Below are 19486 nucleotides of genomic sequence, written 5' to 3'. Positions count from 1 at the left end.
TCTACTTCAAGTAGTTTTAGGTGACTTATTGAAGAAGTACTTCTACTCGTACATTAGTAGATTTATTCGTCGCTACTTCTACTTCTACTTGAGTAGCTTTCTTGGCTACTTTTACCACCTCTGGTGTCAAATCGTCGCATACTGCTAAATATATTTATTTAGGCAGGATTCGGAGGTGTGCATGTTTATTTATCCTTTTTAGTTTGGCACATTCTATAGAAGGCACCAGCAAGATAGACTGTAAACGAATGCTTCATTGATAGGTATATTTCCAACACGATGTGCTAATACCAGCAACAGGTGTCAATTATCTGTCTGTCAGATTAATGAGAATACATTGGTAACAAGGCATGGATTTCAATGCCATCTCACGTCCAATAGCAATATCAAGGTTGAATCGTTGCATTTTGTCGCGCTCTTCGCGAGGAGGAGATAGGAGAAGAGATTATTGCGATGATAATAAAAGAAATATACACATAGAGAATTAACTGATTGACTTCGCGCTTATGCATGCCGTACGTTACATCGCCAATACTACGACAGCTGACAGCATCTCACTCCCGATGACGTAACGAAACCCCGCATATAGCAGCGTCGAATAGAGCGAATTATATATGCACCGGTCATGGACTGCCGTCGCACTACCGATCTGCAGACTCACGGGAATCAAACCTGCGGTGGCATGATCGTTTGGAGTGTCAGTTAGATATATGTGAAGATCTTCGCAGGATTCAGGTCGATCATTGGATAAAACGAAAGAGGAGATGACACCAGTGGACGGTGAGGATGTGAGGCAGCAGAGAATAAATGGAGACGATACGGGAATGGAGACAATCGAAATGAACTCCGTGAAGGATGAGCAACCGTCAAACGCGTCGCACGCTGAAGATAAAAACGAAAAGCCGAAATTTGACTACGAAAACAGAGACCCACACAACATCCACGACGCCGTGAAGGTAAACACACTGGAACATTGCCACATTTGAGACTATCATTTCAAGCTATCTTCTCCTCCATCTTAATCTGTTTGTACAAGTAGATCTTGCCTGTTAAGCGGTGCTTTATAGGCATAGGTACTCTCTATCGTAGACGAAAACGACTGAAACGGAAACAGTGGCGTAGCAAGGGATGGCAATAGGCACCTAAATGCCCAACAATTTTGGAGAGTGTTGTTTATGACGTCAACGCAATAATAAACATGTGGTATTACGTCATAGCAAAAAGAACTCACCCACTGGCATTTTACTAACGTTTTCGTGGCAGTTCTCTGACAAATGTACGCGACCTAATGCTGTAAACATCGACAGGTCGACTTTGCTGATATCATCGCCGAACCATCTGGAGCACATAGTTTCGGAACTGTTTGGGGAACTAGTTACAAGGTGTATTCCTTGACCAAATTTTGGATCTACCGCGTATTATCGCTGGTGTTCGGAATACCAGCTTCACTTTTTTGGGGAATATATTTCTCATGCCTTGCGTTTTGCAGTGTCTGGTGCATTACGCCTTGCTTGCGATCTTGTATTATCAAGGTAGGTGGAATTTTGTTACGACGATAGGACATTACATAGGAGATTCGAACTGTCTATAGATGTACACAATGTCATTCAATTTATGTGACCGGTTTCCTGATACAGCTTCTGCATTTTCAGATTGGATTCTTGGGACGCTTGTGGGGAGCCTGTGTTGGCACTGTGTTCGATCCATTGTTTGAATCGATAGGCCTTGTATTGAGCAGAATGAATGTTGCAATGACTGTGAGGAGGGAAGATTAACTCTTGCACTGCTTTCACTCCCTTACACATCGGCAACGTGATAAAGAGTTAATCTATGAAATCTCATGCGTGGTTATTATTTGCAAATCGATTTTGCCTGTTTCGGATAGGCGATAGCATAGTAATCCTTTTCGCAATCAGCAACAAGAGATATTTACATACGAACTATCTGTAGCCGATGCGTTGCCCACAATTCAAGCAGTATAAATGAGGTTATTCTACCACGAAAATATTATTGTTAGACACAAGGATGTATCCAGTATTATATCATTGAGTTCATCGCGCGGTGTATAGTGCATTTCCTATAGCTATAGGGCTGGGCAATATCGAGTACATGCACATGCAATGCATGAATGATTCAATTCTGTATTGAGTAGTAGGTACTAGTTAGTAATCTATAGTAGTAGGCTTCGAGTTGACATCACTCATTATGACGTCCTAACAGTATGAATGGAAAGTTTAAATATGTACCTTTTATGCCACAACAAATAATACAATGCCAGTTTTACATCAAATTGTAGATTATTCGGTATTTTTCGATAAATATGTATTTCATTGCACTTTGTGACAATGCAGTGGGTCCAGCACGTCTTCACAGATAAGTTGGTTGCAGTAACATGCATAGATTTATACTACCGGGTACGTATTTCGTATGCCGCAATACGACCAATCGAGGTTTCAGTGGAAAATAGTGTCTAAAGTGGTTCCCAAGCTTTTTGGATGTCAGAGCTGCATTTCAAACTTCAGAGTACGTATGAAGGCGCATGAAAACACCTGAGTAGGCTACTTGGAACGAATATTTAAAGGTAGCCAGCCTGCCGCTGGATGGATCTCACCATCCAGCAAATTCAAAAGCACGCACATAGACTTCTATAGAATCTATATCGGTTATTTTAGCATTGACAGGCACGCAAGTTGGCGAGAGCTATACACATTGAAATCAACTGAAAATGCATAACACACTAATGTGTCGCTATGTGATAGCTCTTCAAGTCTTCATACATTCCAGCACTTGATGCACAGCGGGGGATTATACGCTGAGTAATATTGGACTTTGCTATTTATACTTCACTACAATCCGTTATTTTTATCTTAGTACACTTGTGTCGAAATATACTCTTCACAGACACGATATATAAAGGTCTATTGACCAGCAGAACTCAAGAAATATCCCTGTCTATGACGGGTATTCAATATTCATCCATGGGTTTGACGCTATAGTCTGCAAAAATTCTCATTCCCGGTTTTCAGAAGCGACCTTGGAAGGCTTTAGACATAACTAATATCCCTCATTTTAGCATTCATATACAGAAATTGACTATAACTACTCATAGAAACAAACAACAGCAACAACTGTCGTCTATCATATTTTTGTGGCATATTTAGAGGTCAATCAGAGCCGCAAGAAGGCTACCTTGGAGCCGCACGCGACTCTGAGAGTCGCGGTTGGGAATCACTTGTCTAAACTATAATTCATATAATTTTAGTTCACAAAAATAGTGTCTCGCTACTCGGCTCGAATCGAATCATTTCAATTAATACTCGCTTCACAATCGATTACATCAGTGGTCTCAAACATGCGACCAGCGAGAACACTTTGTGCGGCGCGCGTAGGCATTTTGGATTTTCAAGTATTCGACAATATTTCACTGTCGCATATCCTATTTCTGATTTGACAACTTAAAATTCACTGTAAAACTACTCCAAAAACCTGAAGCTACTCATCAAACTTCGCTATAACATCACTTTCAAAAGCTACCATGCGACATGGGGTGGAAGATCAGCTATTATGTCACATTATACCTGATCATGATGATAAAACCAGACCTGTTGATGACTCGAGACGCAAAATTGTGATTTGGACTTTTCGTATGGTATAATTACTCGAACTCGGACTGACTGGTTGACAAAATTAAAATGACTCGAGTTGAGTCGGGTCAAACGTTAAAATCACAGAAGGACTTTTGACTCGGAACGCTGTGACTTAGTACAATCACCAACGCAACATACTATCCAAATTTCATAGAGAATAGTAAGATATCCAACGGTCGTAGCTTGCGTTGCTAAGCGTTTAGCTATGTCTAAGCAGGTCGATATCGCAACCATTGATATATTGTTACTAGGCCTGGCAAATCGAGTACCTGAGTGATTCGATTCTGAATCACGTATTACGCTTCGAGTCGAGTCGAGTATTCGAGGATCACTCATTATGACGTCGCATCAGAATGTAGTGGCGAGATAGCGACGTGACGTGCGGTCCAATCAGGCAGGTGAGGCAGTGCCTCACCTGTCGTCAGGGTGAGCAAGTGAAAATTGTGAAAACCCTCGATGAGTCGATGATTGTTGATATATCACATCGATGTTCATAAATAACTAAATTTGAACATTTTTTCACCCAACGTCATCAATTTGCATAATTATTATTCAAAAATACAGCGCGAAAGGAGAGGTGAGGCACAGGTGAGGCACGGGCGGGTCGTCCCTCACCTGCGACAATGCAATTCATCATAAATAGCTCGGAATTCATGTTAACTGGTATCAATCAAATGCTATCGTCACACTGATTCCGAAAATCTAAACATTAACAGTGTCAGAGCACCAGAACCCCCCTAAAATCGCCAAGGAAGGTGACATTCGGCTTTATGACAGACAATACCATCGCAGAAAAACAATAGCTAGGTGAGGCACAAACGAATCTGCCTCATGAACTATTCGCTAACAATTGGACAATCGCAGCACAGTGAAACGCGCTATCGATTTCGGAATCCAACAGTCTTGTAGGAATTATACAGTAACGACTGCCAAAGTGCCAATACGTAATGCGGAGCAAATACACTCCCTTACTTATGTAGCTGTTATGCATTTTCCATCCATAGCTACGTTAAATTGCGGTATGTGACAGCTTCTTGCATAGGCTGCGTTGTCGTTGTTTGTGGCTTTTGTGCTGTGTTCGACTGCAATACCTATAATAACCCTTAATTGTGGTATGTGATAGCTATACTTACATAGCCTGCGTTGTCGTTGTTTGAGGTCAGTGGTGTCACTCCTAGTGTTTTCACTCCAGATCTGGTGTATTTTGACTTGACCTGGCGTCCTAGTGTATTTTCTTTCGAAATTCGGCAAATCTATTGTATTTTTTTACTGAGAAAATATTTGTAAATGAGGATGCTATTTTCATGTGCTTTGAATAATCCATACCGTTACTTGAAGAGACAGTTATTATTATCCGTCTAAACTTGCCCATTTAGCACAATAGCGACCAGTCCTAGATGTATTGTAGAATGTGGAATTGCAACGGCTATCAGTGTGCAAAGAAAATGCTCTCTATACCCGCTTCTGTCGTTATTCACATGTTGGGTCTCTTTATCAGGTACTTTACGTGCGTGCGTGTTTGTGTATGTGTGTGTGTGTGTGTGTGGGGGGGGTCCGTGCCTCACCAGCCATGAACCTCACTGCACGTTACCAGGTGGTATAATCCACAGCTGCAGCACCAACGGGTTGTGGGTTCGAGTCCGACCAGGTTCAGCTCCAAAATTCCGACCCAAATGTTGGAGGTTTAACTAGGCTCGGCCTCGCCATCTCATCCGCGTAAGCGGTGTCTTATAAGAGCCTAGAAGTTGGCCGTGAACAAGTCGGCAGGTACGGAATAAAAATGAAGAAAATCGGCATGGTGTAAATGACCATAGTAGTCGACTCACATCATGAATACCTCAAAACAAACATCAAATATCAGAATGTACTATGTCAAAGTTCAAATATGTACCTTTTATGCCACCACAAAGAATATAATGCCTGTTATCCGTCACATTAAAGATACTTTGGTATTTTGCCGATCATGCCGATTCCATTGCACTTCTTGACAACGTTCTGGGATGATCATGACTTCGGAAATGTGTTATTTCCTGTAACGTTCGTAGCTTAGTATTGTCTCGTATGCTACGACACGGCAAATCAAGGTTTCAAGGCTTCCTCAATGGAAAATCAGTTGCGAGAAGCGTATTATTTCAGTACTCGAAAAAATAGTCTTTTACTATACTCGACTCGAATCATTGAAATTAATACTTGATTCAGATTAGAGTACTCGAATCATTGTGCCGAGCCCTAATTGTTACCCCATCGATGTATATAGTTAGTTACATCATGGGTCAACTTTGGGTCTTTTTATCCATATTATCGCCAATTAAAGGTGATAGGCGTACGGTCATTTAAATTACAATAGCGCAATTATTATATTTAAGTTGTCATCGATCTGTTTCAATATTTGAACAATGATTTAATTCGACTTTGGCAATGGCATGATCAATAGCCTACTTTCAAGGAGTATGCCCGAAACTCAGATTAGGCTACACTGCTCAAATGCTCTGATATCAAATCAATCTTTTCTACATTCTAAAATATTCCATACCTATAATTGTGGCAATTCAAATGTCCGTTAGCTGCAAAATGATGGCGCGACAGCTTATACGATGTCATGATGCATTTTTCCTCTCGCATGTACAAGAACAACTTAATTCGAATATTTTAAAATGTGAGGCCTACTTGGAAATACCGGTTCATCCTGCATACAATACCGCTGTTTGATGTTGCGGCCCGCGGCGTCATCAAAATCAGGGAAAATGGCCTGTGCGTACATTTGAGTTTGAGACCCCTGGATTACATGAGTTATTGTGTCATTCTTCAGCACATACGCTTATACGAGAAAAGTAGGCTATCCCTCGAATATATGTTTCTTTGCATAGACCGCGACGAGTAGGGCTTTTAAAACGACTCATTTAGGCCACTAATGAAATCAAAGCGTAAAACTCGCTCTCTTTCTCCTATATCATTTTAGGTAAGGATCGTGCGAACCCCTGAAAGGTTCGCAACCAATGTTCCTCTAATTTTTCACGAGTATGCGCGCACTCACCGACTCACTGCACGGTCCCTTGGACAAAAGTGCGTAATGCCTAAAAATAGGTCACCTCTTCGGCTTTTTCGCGCGTCACACATTTTGCTGTGCACACAGACTTTGTCAGCAGTGCGCGCGCGCCCACGCGCGCAGCTTAGAGGGGACATTGTTCGCAACCTTTATAAAAGTCGTAAACACGAACGAACTACGAACCAACGCCCCTGTCCGTATAATATATTGTGGACGTAGTAGCCATTAATCAGTGATTCGTTTTGGGCCCGCTAGGACCGTCATTCCCGCACAGTACTGCAGGACTGCTCAGAGAATAATTAGCCTTAGAACAATTTGAGACCAGGGCACGTAAATATCATTTGCGGTTTCATCAGACATGGCTGACGCTGCCATTGCGTGAGGATACAGGTGTTCTCGGCAGTCGGCACTCGATCGCGTTTCCGGGCCAGGTACGTAGTAGTTACGGACGGGAGTCATTCAATTCACAATCGCAGTGGGATATTTTGATCAAGATTATCGTAAATCAATGTCATATTATTAGACTCCGCAAGGCCTATCTTAGTTCGGCGTTCATTTTCCTTTCTTGCTGTCACTAATGACTATAGTGTCACCATAACGGGGAGATTGTGGTATATGAGGTTGTAAGTCAAAGAGCCGCCCAGCACCCCAACTTGTAATATAAACAGCTGGATAAACCGAAGAAGCGGAGAGCTTTTTTTTCACCATTCGCCATTTTTCACCTGGGCTCATCCATCAACGTATGATATACGTACGTAAATGCATTGCGCATTTATGCAATCACTTGAATATGTTAAACCAAGCTTTAGTTATGTCGAGCTAGGATTATTCGAAAGCAATAACATATAACAAAACATGCAATAACATACAACATCCGAGACTTTTAAGCGCGTTTCGGTATTTCTCCCGAGCGACCATTCAAACAGAACTCCATGAGATGTTGGCGTACAGCAGCCCTGTTTTGTCTCGAACGCTTATGGGTCGGGAATATATTGCTGAGCTCGGGTAATGTACTTTTACGGAACTGAGTCACAGCCTGTTCGGGTCACCGTCTGAATGGTATACAACAGCATTATGACGCCAAATAGTGTTCTGATCATAGATAATAACGGGCTGAAGTGTTGGGTCGAGTCTATAAGAGAAGAGGGATGGCATGAATTTGGTATTTTCTATAACGGCAGATGAGAACCTGCCTTCGTGGAAGGCGAATAACATTAGGAGATAATAGTCATAATACCGATTCCAAATAATATATATATATAATTATATATATATAGATTATTCCAAAGTAAATGCGGATACTCATTATTCAGACTAGCACAATACTTTAGCTTCCAGGCCTAGATTACTGGTCAGTGCTCAATTGCGGAAGTACATTACTGAAAATGCGAGACATCGACGGGATATATAATTTTGAAAGAAACCACTTGCCCGATGAATAAAGTTGCTGCCACATCGCTTCCTTTCGAAGGCTCAATCTTTAGCGTATAATATCAACGATATAAGCAGTATTAGCAGTATTACGGTATACCCGTCAGGAAACTCTACGACAATTCCATTTTAGAAAGTTGATGTAGATCACACATGTCGCGTCCTTGAACACTGAACAGGGAACATGGTAGTCTATGAAAATGACGTAAGATAGTATCCGAGTTCGTTATGGCGTTATCAATCAGTAGCCAGCACATATTGAATTAAGTCAGACACCAATTTTTTCTAGCTTTCACGGAGAGAACATGTAGCGTTGGATGAGCGATGTAGTAAGCTTGTATATAGTTAGCTAATCAGGTAGACGGGTGTATTGAATTTTTATTCACGCTTATATAGCAGGGATTTCAAAGGCAAAGTAGCTGCATCAATCGCTTAGAATCAGCCTACCTTGAGAGTAATTCTGCTTTTCTAGGATGAAATACTGAATCTGTGGAACTATAAACAGGGTAATTATCCTTTAACATGCCTGATCGGGGCATAATTTAGATCATAATGACAGCCCGTATTCTTGTACAATTTCCTGATAACGGTGCTATACTGTCATCAAGTGTTATTTACAGATTCTTTTGAGTATCAAGTACATGTAGGCTATAGGCTATAGCAAACGGCTCTGCTCGTACTACACGTCTCTAAAGTCCAGATTATGCCACCCAACGAAAATAATGGCATGACGGCATTTCCTACAGCATGTGAAAACCGGAAATACATCGGTTACCGAGGTCTATGGTACGACGTCACGGACTTCATACCTAAACACCCAGGCGGGGACATAATACAAAGGTTTGTTGGGCAAGATGCGACACATGTAATCGAGACCGCCCACAGAAAGCACGTTATGAAGCACCGCAAACCGTTGCCTGGAAATGCCGGTATGCTTCAACCATGCCAGTACAGTCCTACTCCTTTCGGGCAACAAATGATCGCGCTTCACCACAAATTGGAGAAGGAAGGGTACTATGATCAAAGGTAGGCTCACTAGGCTGGCAGTACCATAAGTCGTTATCATAGACTAACGATAATGTGATGTTTCAAGTGCTGCTAGATAATTATGCGCGTTCTCACAAAAGAAGCAATAATTAGATATTTCCATAGATTAATCCCGTATAAGAAATGTATTGGTATGAATGGCATACGCGAGGTCGGCAGGCACAACACGACGCTAACGCGGAAATGAGTTTCAGCCAAACATTACATAAAATTACGCGCTCGTCAAGGCATTGGATGGATGTATTTATTTACTGTCAAAGGAAAAGGCTTGTTTACCCTGTCAGCGTTTCCAGAGATTGTCACATATGTTTAAGGCGGCTGCTCTCAAGTAAATACCACTGACGAAGCGGACACACAATGACTTTCCCACTTACCATCGGTTTTACAGAACCGTTATATATGATACTGGGTACATCGATAGTGAGATTCGATTTTGTCGAGTGCGCAACTGCGCATTCACATCGTTTCAACATTTTATTTTCACCGTTGGAGCCTCGAAACCTCGGTTGACCGGCACTCGTCATCGAAAACCATGCTGCACAAGGCTCCGTATATCCATAGGAAACGGCATAGTGATCGACCCTAACAATAGCCACTAGCACTACGAAATATTCGTGGTAACAGAAATATGAAATTGTTTCTGATGACGTGTATGACCACAAACATATACAGTACATTATACATATACGAACTTTTGAAGTAATATTTACTGTTATGGCGTCAAAACGTAGTATTCGACGACTATTTACAATTGATTAATACTAGATGACTCGGATGCGAATCACCCACGTACTCGATCTTGCACAGTCCTAATTATATGTTACAGGCAGGTACGCAAAACAGAGTGACCTTTGTGTAGGGCTAGTAGAGGTGTTCTAATGAAGTATTATGAACACGTGCCCGTGCCCTGTCGCGAATCCAACTATATAATTGATATCATCAAAATTTCGTAGGTCAACGTTCAAGGTCACCAAGGTACCGATGCATGCTTATTGCTTACATTTATCCTTAGCGTGTCCGCTGTCCGTGTGATCACGGAAGGAACTGGTCAGCACATAGTCAATTTACACCTCGTGAAAGCAGACATGTCTGTAATGAAGGATGTCTGATGATGGTACAGAATTGTTGTCTGATATTAAGTTAATGCCTTGTAAAACTTTAAGACTTTTGAAGTGAAAGTAATCGGTCTACTTGCAATAGTAACTCAGGTGTCTTTGCTTTCTAACTAGAAGGGCTAGCCGATTTATAGTCGTGGGTAAATGCGGAATGCGAGATGTATACCACGCACCGGGCGCATTTGGCAAACCGCAAAATCGTCAATGTCGTCACCAGTTGTTTCTCACTGTGCTGTACGCATTGTTTGCTCGATAAATTCCCACTTGCAAAAGTTCACTAGAATTTCGTTATGACAGCTTTGTGATATTTGAACTGGATATGGTGTCGTCAGCAATAGCGTGATTGATATCCGTGGTGACTCGTTTGAAATTTCCGTAGTATATACTCTTCCAACCCTGAACTCATTGTCAGTAGAGTCATGTCATCTCCGAAACCCTGTTTGAAAGTGCACTGCAGGGTGTATCGTGCTGACTTGAGCGGCCTATTCGGAAATGGTGGAAAGTTCACCATGCGCCAGGCTGCCAGCAAGTATTGCTATGAGTCACGATGTCAATAATAGACTATCTATCATATGGGTGGGCAAAGTTTTGAGCTCGCGGGCCGCATTCCTGAATCCATTCGCGGGCCGCTCTAAATAAAATTGGGATTATAAACTAAAACCCAATATTGGTGTTTGATTTTATAGTGAGAACAAGGAGATAATATATATATGCTTATTTCAAAGATTCTAAACATTGCTTTGATGATATCGTACACGCGTCAGAAACAGTGGCGAGATTTCACAGGCTGGTCTACCTCGATAACCAATTTGTAAAAATTGTAGAGTTGAAAGTAGGTTGTCCCGATTCTTAGAACAGGATTTAAATTTAAATCTGTGAGCAGCGATCCGTTCATAGATATGCTAATTCCACTTTTGGATCAGTTCCAGGACACACAATGCTGACAGCGTCATAACCATGTTAGCTTCAAACACGCTTCTACTACGTGTAGATGAAATATAAATACCCTAATTCTGCGCACACAAAGAACGAATCTATGTAAGGCACGCGCGAATCGATTTTTATAAGCACATCATTGAAATAATTAAAACTGGATTGGCCAATATGAAATCACACTAGTGATCCGAATTATGTCAATCTCGTTTAGGATTTCTTTGATATAGCAATTGAAACCTTTTAATCTGCGGAGGCCTTGAGATCGGGGTGTCGCGCCAGAAATTAAACATAAAAATGATGTAGGAAGTATTCACCTTAGTACAGTGGTTCTCAAACTTTTTAAGACACGCCACCCCACCCCCTTATGATGGTAAAAGAGTTCGCGCCCCCTTATCGTCATATCACAAAACGCAACCGATGCTAGCAAACCTAACGGATATTTATATGGCGTGGAAGGTTACGACTGTGGATGAGAGATTTATAAATATGAAATTAAGACTAAAAATACAGAGTAACATGTATGAATGGGATTAGATCGCGGTGTTCAGTTGAGCTCAGCTCCACGCCCATCTTCAGATGCTTTCACCCACCCCCCAAGGGGGGGTGCGGCCCCAGTTTGAGAACCACTGCCTTAGAATTATCATGGTGAAATATACTAAGAAAAATCTAATCAAGTCCCAGCTTTAACTCGATTTTTGATACGCATTTTATCAATATTTGTAATAATTTTCTTTGGACTCTCGCGGGCCACACAGAACGGTGTGGAGGGCCGCATGCGGCCCGCGGGCCGTAGTTTGCTCACCCCTGATCCATCAGATACCGGTATCTCGGAGCCGGCTGTATAAATTCCGCTCCAGTCTCGGTGCACCTGTGACCAAGTACACCGTATTACCAAATTGATCGGCGGTGATAAACATTTGGACCCTAACGCACAGCGCGTTGGCGAAACTTTCGATATTGATGCCCACAATCGCTGGAATGTCACCTGTCCCTGATATGCACAGAAGTTGTGTTCAAGACCCTGAGTGAGCCTACCACTAGCGTTTAGGGGCGGCCTGACAAAACGCTCTTTCGATCCTGGATAGGGGGTATGAGACACATTTCATGGCAGCTGAAGGGGTGCGGGCGCTAAAAAGGTTCAGAAACACTGGTCCAGTGGATAGTTCCCCAGATTCTGTAGGAAAAACTATCGTGGAATGGAAACACGATTTCCCAGAAAATGTCGTTAGTGCCACCATTAATTGCATACTGATGTAATTCCTTCGAACAGTGATGCACAAATATATTTCAGCTGAACATTAACTAATCATCACATTCAACAGTTTCGCTAGGATCAGAAATCATCATACATGCCCCGTGTGCTGTAGGTCCACGTAGGCTCACTGCTACGTATTTATACAGCGTCTGGTATAATATATGTTTGTAAAAAAATGGTATTTTCTTGTCTGAGTGAAATAGTATATTTGAAGTTTCCCTCTCGGGTGTCTGTGATATGTCTGGCATCGCACTGGAATTGAAGGCTTCCACTCATTTTCGAGTGGCTTGATTGGAGTTGATTGCGTAACCCGACGAGGATTTTATCGGCACCATGCAGCAGAGAATTGAAATCCCGTGATCAACACATGTTTTCTCAGATACTGCTATTCATTTTTCAGCTTTTCGTGGTTCCTAATGAAGTTCTCCATTCCCATTTTTCTCGCCGTCGCCACTGTGTTAACGCTCTTCAAGTACGGCCATATCTTTTCCGTTCAATGCCTATGCAGTATTACCCTAGGCCTCTTTTTTCATCAAAGTGGATTTCTCATGCACGACCTCATGCACAGTCACGTAAGTATACGCCAAATAGTCTATCTTCTCGCGAATTGTGTGATGCAGCGGATATATTACGTGGACAACTGTGATTTACCATTTCACACGCAGGAACAGTGATGAATGCATTCGCTAGAAAGAATATTAATCGATTCCCGTATTCGGGACTCACTGAGTGACGTAGCAAGGAATTGCGCAGCCACCAATGGACGATTTGGCATTGTGCACGCACAACAGCACAATGCATTATCGTTACGTCACGACATTAAAAAATCCATCGAATATGACGTATATAATAAATTTGGCTCACCGTGACCTATATTGCGCTTTGACATTATAATCTATATTTCTCCCGGTCTTGGCCTACATATTGTCGCAGAAGTTCAGATAGAAGTGAAACCAGTCTAAAGCATAACCAAAGCCACTTGAGTGCCCCGAAAAAGTAGAAGTACTTAAACTCGGACACAGGCTAATTACGGGGTTAGGTTTGGGATTAGGGGTAGTTTTGAGGTTATAAAGTCACATGCTCGAGTGTCGCGCGCTGCCCAACTGTCGTTTTTCATTGTGGCGTATGCCATGCCACTACCTGTTGTTGTTTGTGGTATTCTTTGTGTTTGTCGACTACTATTGTCATTTGCACGAGGCCGATATTCCTTGTTTTTGATTCCGTATCTGCCTACTTGTAACACGGCCCACTTCTACGCATCTTGTAACACACCGCTTATATACGCTACCTGGTTATTACAAATGTCTCTCGAACATGTGCATTAGGGCTCTTCAAAAATGACTTTTCTTCTCAAATCGTCTGGCAACTTGATAAAATTGTTAGGTTACCTAATTTAATTTATTGCCGTCGAAAAATTTGGATTTTAATAAAATAGTATTTACGGTGACCGATTCTTTGTTTATTTATTATATTTGTGCTCACCGTAAATACTATTTTATTAAAATCCAAATTTTTCGACGGCAATAACTCCGCTTCCACTGGTTGGGATTGAACCAAATTTGGTGAGCATCGTTTCTATAGACAGCCTAACACTTTCATGGGGTGAACAGAAAATTTTCAAATTTTTTAGTATTCATTTTTATATAATAAATAGAAACTTTCTTCTCCTGTAGCAAAGCGGTTACTGGCCGGAATTGAACCAAATTTTTTGTGTAGGCTTAAATTAGGTCACCTAACAATTTTATCAAGTAGCCAGTACGATTTGAGAAAAAAGTCATTTTTGAAGAGCCCTAATGTGCAATGTGCATTAGGGCTGTTCAAAAATAACTTTTTTTTCCCGATTCAAGCCGGTCACCTCTTAAATCATCAGGTTGCAGTAGAAAACCTTGCTCACCAAATCTCACTCGATTCCAACCAGTAAAGGCCTCCGCAGATCCAATTAAAATTTTTAATTTATTATGGAAAATAAAAAAAAAAATTTCCAAATTTTTCTGCCAACCCCATGAAATTGTTGAGCTGTCTTCAAAGACGTTTCAAAACAAATTTGAGTCAATTCCGACCAGTAGAAGCGGAGTTATGTGAGTTTTTCGTTGATAAATCGAGGATTATCCACTAATCAAGGATAATCCGAGAAATATCATCGAAAAACTCACATAACTCCGCTTCTACTGGTCGGAATTGACTCAAATTTGTTTTGCAACGTCTTTGAAGACAGCTCAACAATTTCATGTGGGTGGCGGAAAAATTTGGAATTTTTTTTTTTAATTTTCCATAATAAATTAAAAATTTTAATTGGATCTGCGGAGGCCTTTACTGGTTGGAATCGGGTGAAATTTGGTGAGCAAGGTTTTCTACTGCAACCTGACGATTTAAGAGGTGACCGGCTTGAATCGGGAAAAAAAGTTATTTTTGAACAGCCCTAATGTGCATACGTCCCCAGCAGCGAACTTCTGTCATCGTTTCAGGCGTTTCAAAACTACAAAATCGACGAGAGATTCGGCGTCTTCTTCGGTACGCTGTGCTACGGCATCAGCGCGCGCTGGTGGAAGGACGAGCACACGGTACACCACGCGCTCACCAACACCATCGACCACGCCACGGGCTTTGTGGACCCGCAGGCGAAGGAAGACGCTTGGGCTCAGAATGAGATGCTTTTTCCGTTGATGAAAGACAAGTTACAGCACACTCTGATTAAGGTAGATTACCGTTTTTTATTATTCCGTATCATTCACAGAACCGGTAAGTAAAGGAGTGCTCCTACTTTTTCGGATTGCTCAACTCAAGTAGCCTTTTCCTTCTTTCACTGCTTACTCAAGCGGTTGTGTTTTAACGTATTTTCACATCTACTTTTTTGGACAAACTAATCACAAAACTACTTTCTACTATTCAAGTTTTAGATTGTTAAAATTAAGTAGTTTTCAGAAATAAACTTCTCAAGTAGAAACGGAAGTATAGTTCAAAAAACATAACCACTTGCGTAAGTGGTGCAAGCGTGCAAAGTCTGTTTGGGTACTTCGAAAAAGTAGACGTAAGTAGATCACATCTGGCTATACGGCAAGGTTACAGAGGACGGAATTGAAGCAGGGGTCTATATCCGCCATGTCAGTATGCTAAGATATACAACGTGTAGCTACATTCTTGACTTGTCGCAGCGTATTGAGGTTACCATTTTCGTGGCGGGATAGCGTAGAGGTATAATCGTCAGCTGCAACACTTAATGGATTGCGGGTTCGAGTCCGACCGAGGTCAACTACAGAATTCCTATCTACGTGTTGGGGGTTTATCTAGGCTTCTCACCATCTCATTCGTGTGAGCGGTGTCTTATACAAGCCTAGAAGTGGGCCGTGCTGCCAGTCAGCAGCTACGGAAGAAAATCTACCTGGTGTAAATTACCATAGTAGTCGACAAGCACCACGAATACCACAAACAAACAACCGTTTTCGTCTTGCAGATTCAGTACTTCACGTTCGTGCCACTTTGCCTTTTTGTCGGCCGCATCGCAATCATCGTAGACTCGTTTCGCGAAGAAAAACGGAGGGACGTGTGGGTTGCGTTGATTTTGCATTTCATGCTAATGGCGACCATGCTTTCTTTCATAAACACGTGAGTATCGGAAGGAAGGCGGATATGCAAATATCAACCGACGAGATAGCGTGGTGATAGCGTCTCCTAGAAAGATATATAACAGCAATTACATACGTTCAAGTATAGCGTTGCATTTAAAACAAAAATCAATTTAAAACAAACATGTTTAAAACTATGCCTTTTTGTTTAAAACATGATTTTTTTATGTTTTATTAAAGCCACGACGTCACGAATATCCAATTGTTACGTCATAGTGGAATGACAACTGAAAATATAGGGTAAATATAGCTCCTTTGACGAAATATCTGTACTATTGCTGTATTGCTGTTGAACCGACTATTTTGAGGGTTCCAACCATTCCATATCGATATACACCGGCTATATCGGGTGGTTATTGTCTGTAGGCTCAAACAACATGTTATTTGGATAGTGTTTAAACAATTATGGCATAATTTTAAAACTTGAAAAAACACAATTTCTTTTAAAGACCTTTGTTCGAAACACTATTTAAAACATGTTTAAACAAAGTGTTTTAAAACACCGTTTGTTTTAAATGCAACCCTAAGTTCAACCCATAGCAAATCAGAGTTCATTTGATTTTTGTAAGCTTGAGAATGGCAAATGTCTGTGTACGAAGCGTGGCTCATATTCGCACTCGCTCGTATGCGACTATGATAAGATAATTCCATGGTCCGCGCGATGTGCTCCACGCGGTAACTGGTCACTTTCAAGAAAAAGTGTTGCGGTGTCGTACTGCTCAAGGACAAGTATACTGTTTGCATGAGTTGGATTTTGTAACGTTTCGTCAATGGAGTCGCACGCGCTGCGAAAGCCATAGTCAACATCCGTTGTAGTCCGTGCCGATGCTATGAATGTACAGAGTCAATACCAATGATAGGCCTAAAACTCAGATTCTATTGGAACTGTAGGGAGTTTTGAGTGTAAGTCAGAGTCTCAATTTATTACATTGTCCGATGCTAAGTCACAACATACTGTACACTTGTACAGCATGTCATCAACTCAATTATTGGATAATGCTATAGGAAATTGTCGAGCTGGGCTTTGTCTGTTATTCAGTCAGAGTTTGGCGTGGCCTGCTTCGGCTTTCCGGATTTTTACCAAACAGTACTGTAATTCAACATTATCTCTTATTGTGTATTCGGGTACGCTGGCCGGCGATTGTTCTGCCGATCGCAATTTGATCTTTCCTGTCACTGTTTCGTTGCAGATGGAACGCTCGCTTCTGGGTGTATTACGCCGCTAGCGTCGGAGAAGGTATTCTTCATGTGCAGCTGCTGATGAATCATTACAGCAAGCCGTTTTATGAAAAGGAAACAATGCACAAAAAGGCACGTTCGTACATTGTTCAAAGTGTTGTTGGTATACTCTAGAATGGGAGCATTATACGTTACATGAATATCTCAACTCACCAAAGATATGATATAGATTGTAGTGTATGTAAAATATGATGTTCGCTGTTTCACTGGGAACGTGATTGGATTTATCTATGTTTCTTTTTCATCTCACGGCCGGGAGGTTTAACGCTCGCATATCGATTACACTTTTGGATCAGACTGTACTTCGCCTATATTGCGAGCGATCGGCTTACCTACAAGTATTACATGTTCGTTTGTGACGTAGCTATATACGTGACGCCGTCAGATTCTTGCGTACACGCCATGCGATAAATAGGTAACGAGAAACGCGCTGTTGCAGGAGTTCTTCGAAGCCATGGTGGAAGCCAACATTAATATTGTGTCGCCGAGGTGGATGGACTGGTTTCACGGCGGCCTGAACTTTCACATCGAGCACCACTGCTTCCCGAGATTGCCTAGGAATCGGTACCGCGAGGTGTCGACGATGATAAAAAAAATCTGCGCCGAAAACGGAATCCATTACGACGAATGCGGATTTGTTACCGCTGTCAAGCGTACCTTGTCTCAATTGAAGTCGGTAAGCGATATATTCGAGGCTGCGACAGCCTACGAACCAACGACGAAATTCAACGGGAAGGAGAGTTAGCCCGTTAGTAGCACCGTTATTTTAAGATACGCACACACTGCCCAATCCTATTCAGATTATATTATAATACATCATCGTAGAATGTGTGGAGAGCGACATTTCTTATTTTTCATCCAACCGAAATACATGACCGAGAGATTACAACAATGATGATGCAGAAAACGCCTACATAGTATTCGGTATCGGATAGGAATGATCTTTATGACTTGAAAGGTCAACTAGTCTGGTCAAAGAATTAGACACTGATTCTACATCATCTTGCAGTAAAAATGTTCATAAGAATGATTAATTAATAGTGTGCCCGGGCGACATCTATTGGTTCGATTCCGAGTCAATATCATATCTCCGCCATGTGGCGATAGCGACGACATATTCTTCGTCGCAAGGCGGTGTAATTTCTGAACTAGCAATATTGACTTGTCATTACGATTAGTAATCAATAATAATCACTACGTGGTGTGAATCATCTAATTCCATCTATATTCGTTTTGCCCAGCACTATTAATCTGCTTTACCTAACCCAAATCAAATATGAGTTTGACATCTCTATTGAGATCGAAGGATCAATACTGAAGCGCACAAACGCTTGTATATTATACGCAAAGCACTATATTAGCTGGGATTCAATTGAACCTATCGATGCCACGTACTTTCAAATGCATATTATCTCATCGTCGTTGGTCATTACCGAATAAAATTTCCGTGTATATTACGCTGTCAGACGTCACATCGCAGCTGTACCGCGAATTTACCCCTATTGACGAAATTTAAGGTAATGATATGGCACGACATTATCGAAATACCGCATAGCCTATCCTACATGACGTATTGTAAATACGACATATTGAGTGTATTACGTATTATTGTGCATAGTACGAAAAAACAGACTGACTACTTCAAGAGTGATGAAGACTGAAGAGTCTATGCGCATATCTGCCTGTACAATATTAATATATGACATTCCATAATTTCTGTACATGTATCGGGCACTTTATCATCTACCTTATAGCGCAAGGGACACCACGTGATGGTACGTGTTGTACATCGCTGGCTAACCGAATCCTGCACGTTATGGATTGTGTGGAGTTCAGCTGCTGTGTAAGCATAATGCAGCAGAATGTCCTAATGTCTTGCCTGTCCGATGACCGCGTGTTTAATACCAAGTATTGAACGACAGGAAGCTGCCTCTATATTCACAAGTTGCGCTTCGTCATACGTCGTTTTTATTATTTATGCGGCGAATTTATACCGATCAGTCAAACGTTCATTTTTGGATGAAATGCCATTTTTTGTGATGACACACATTTTTTGTGCTTGAATGAAAATTCGAATGGAACTGGAGAAGTTTTGGGTCTTGGTATGAACTACATAGCACCGTGCTCAGGTGTAGGAGCTGGAGGAA

General features: G+C 41.5%; 2 protein-coding genes and 1 long non-coding RNA gene across 3 annotated transcripts in view; all 3 read left to right on the top strand.

The window, feature by feature from the left end:
• Positions 1-19486, top strand: part of LOC145454493 (uncharacterized) — a 426394-nt gene that overhangs the window by 365090 nt on the left and 41818 nt on the right. The window lies entirely within an intron of this gene.
• LOC145453736 (caveolin-1-like) lies at positions 582-1836 on the top strand. Its single transcript, XM_080331717.1, has 3 exons — positions 582-956; positions 1308-1532; positions 1653-1836. The coding sequence occupies exons 1-3, from the start codon at positions 765-767 to the stop codon at positions 1773-1775; spliced, it is 540 nt and encodes a 179-aa protein (XP_080187843.1). The 5' UTR covers positions 582-764; the 3' UTR covers positions 1776-1836.
• LOC145453982 (uncharacterized) lies at positions 8098-19428 on the top strand. The gene is made up of 6 exons (XM_080331944.1): positions 8098-9150; positions 12878-13049; positions 14943-15173; positions 15929-16080; positions 17291-17411; positions 17779-19428. The coding sequence occupies exons 1-6, from the start codon at positions 8828-8830 to the stop codon at positions 18082-18084; spliced, it is 1305 nt and encodes a 434-aa protein (XP_080188070.1). The 5' UTR covers positions 8098-8827; the 3' UTR covers positions 18085-19428.

Source organism: Botryllus schlosseri, chromosome 13, assembly GCF_051294905.1.
Source record: "Botryllus schlosseri isolate E-star chromosome 13, Bs_hap1, whole genome shotgun sequence".
NCBI classification, from domain to species: domain Eukaryota; kingdom Metazoa; phylum Chordata; class Ascidiacea; order Stolidobranchia; family Styelidae; genus Botryllus; species Botryllus schlosseri.
This window is presented reverse-complemented; position numbering and strand designations above follow the sequence as displayed.

Coding starts and splice junctions, on each gene's coding strand:
- LOC145453736 (XM_080331717.1), top strand. CDS start 765: ATGACACCAGTGGACGGTGAGGATGTGAGGCAGCAGAGAATAAATGGA. Junction 957..1,307: donor ACATCCACGACGCCGTGAAG/GTAAACACACTG, acceptor AAACATCGACAG/GTCGACTTTGCTGATATCAT. Junction 1,533..1,652: donor TGCGATCTTGTATTATCAAG/GTAGGTGGAATT, acceptor CTGCATTTTCAG/ATTGGATTCTTGGGACGCTT.
- LOC145453982 (XM_080331944.1), top strand. CDS start 8,828: ATGCCACCCAACGAAAATAATGGCATGACGGCATTTCCTACAGCATGT. Junction 9,151..12,877: donor GAAGGGTACTATGATCAAAG/GTAGGCTCACTA, acceptor TTCATTTTTCAG/CTTTTCGTGGTTCCTAATGA. Junction 17,412..17,778: donor AGGAAACAATGCACAAAAAG/GCACGTTCGTAC, acceptor GCGCTGTTGCAG/GAGTTCTTCGAAGCCATGGT.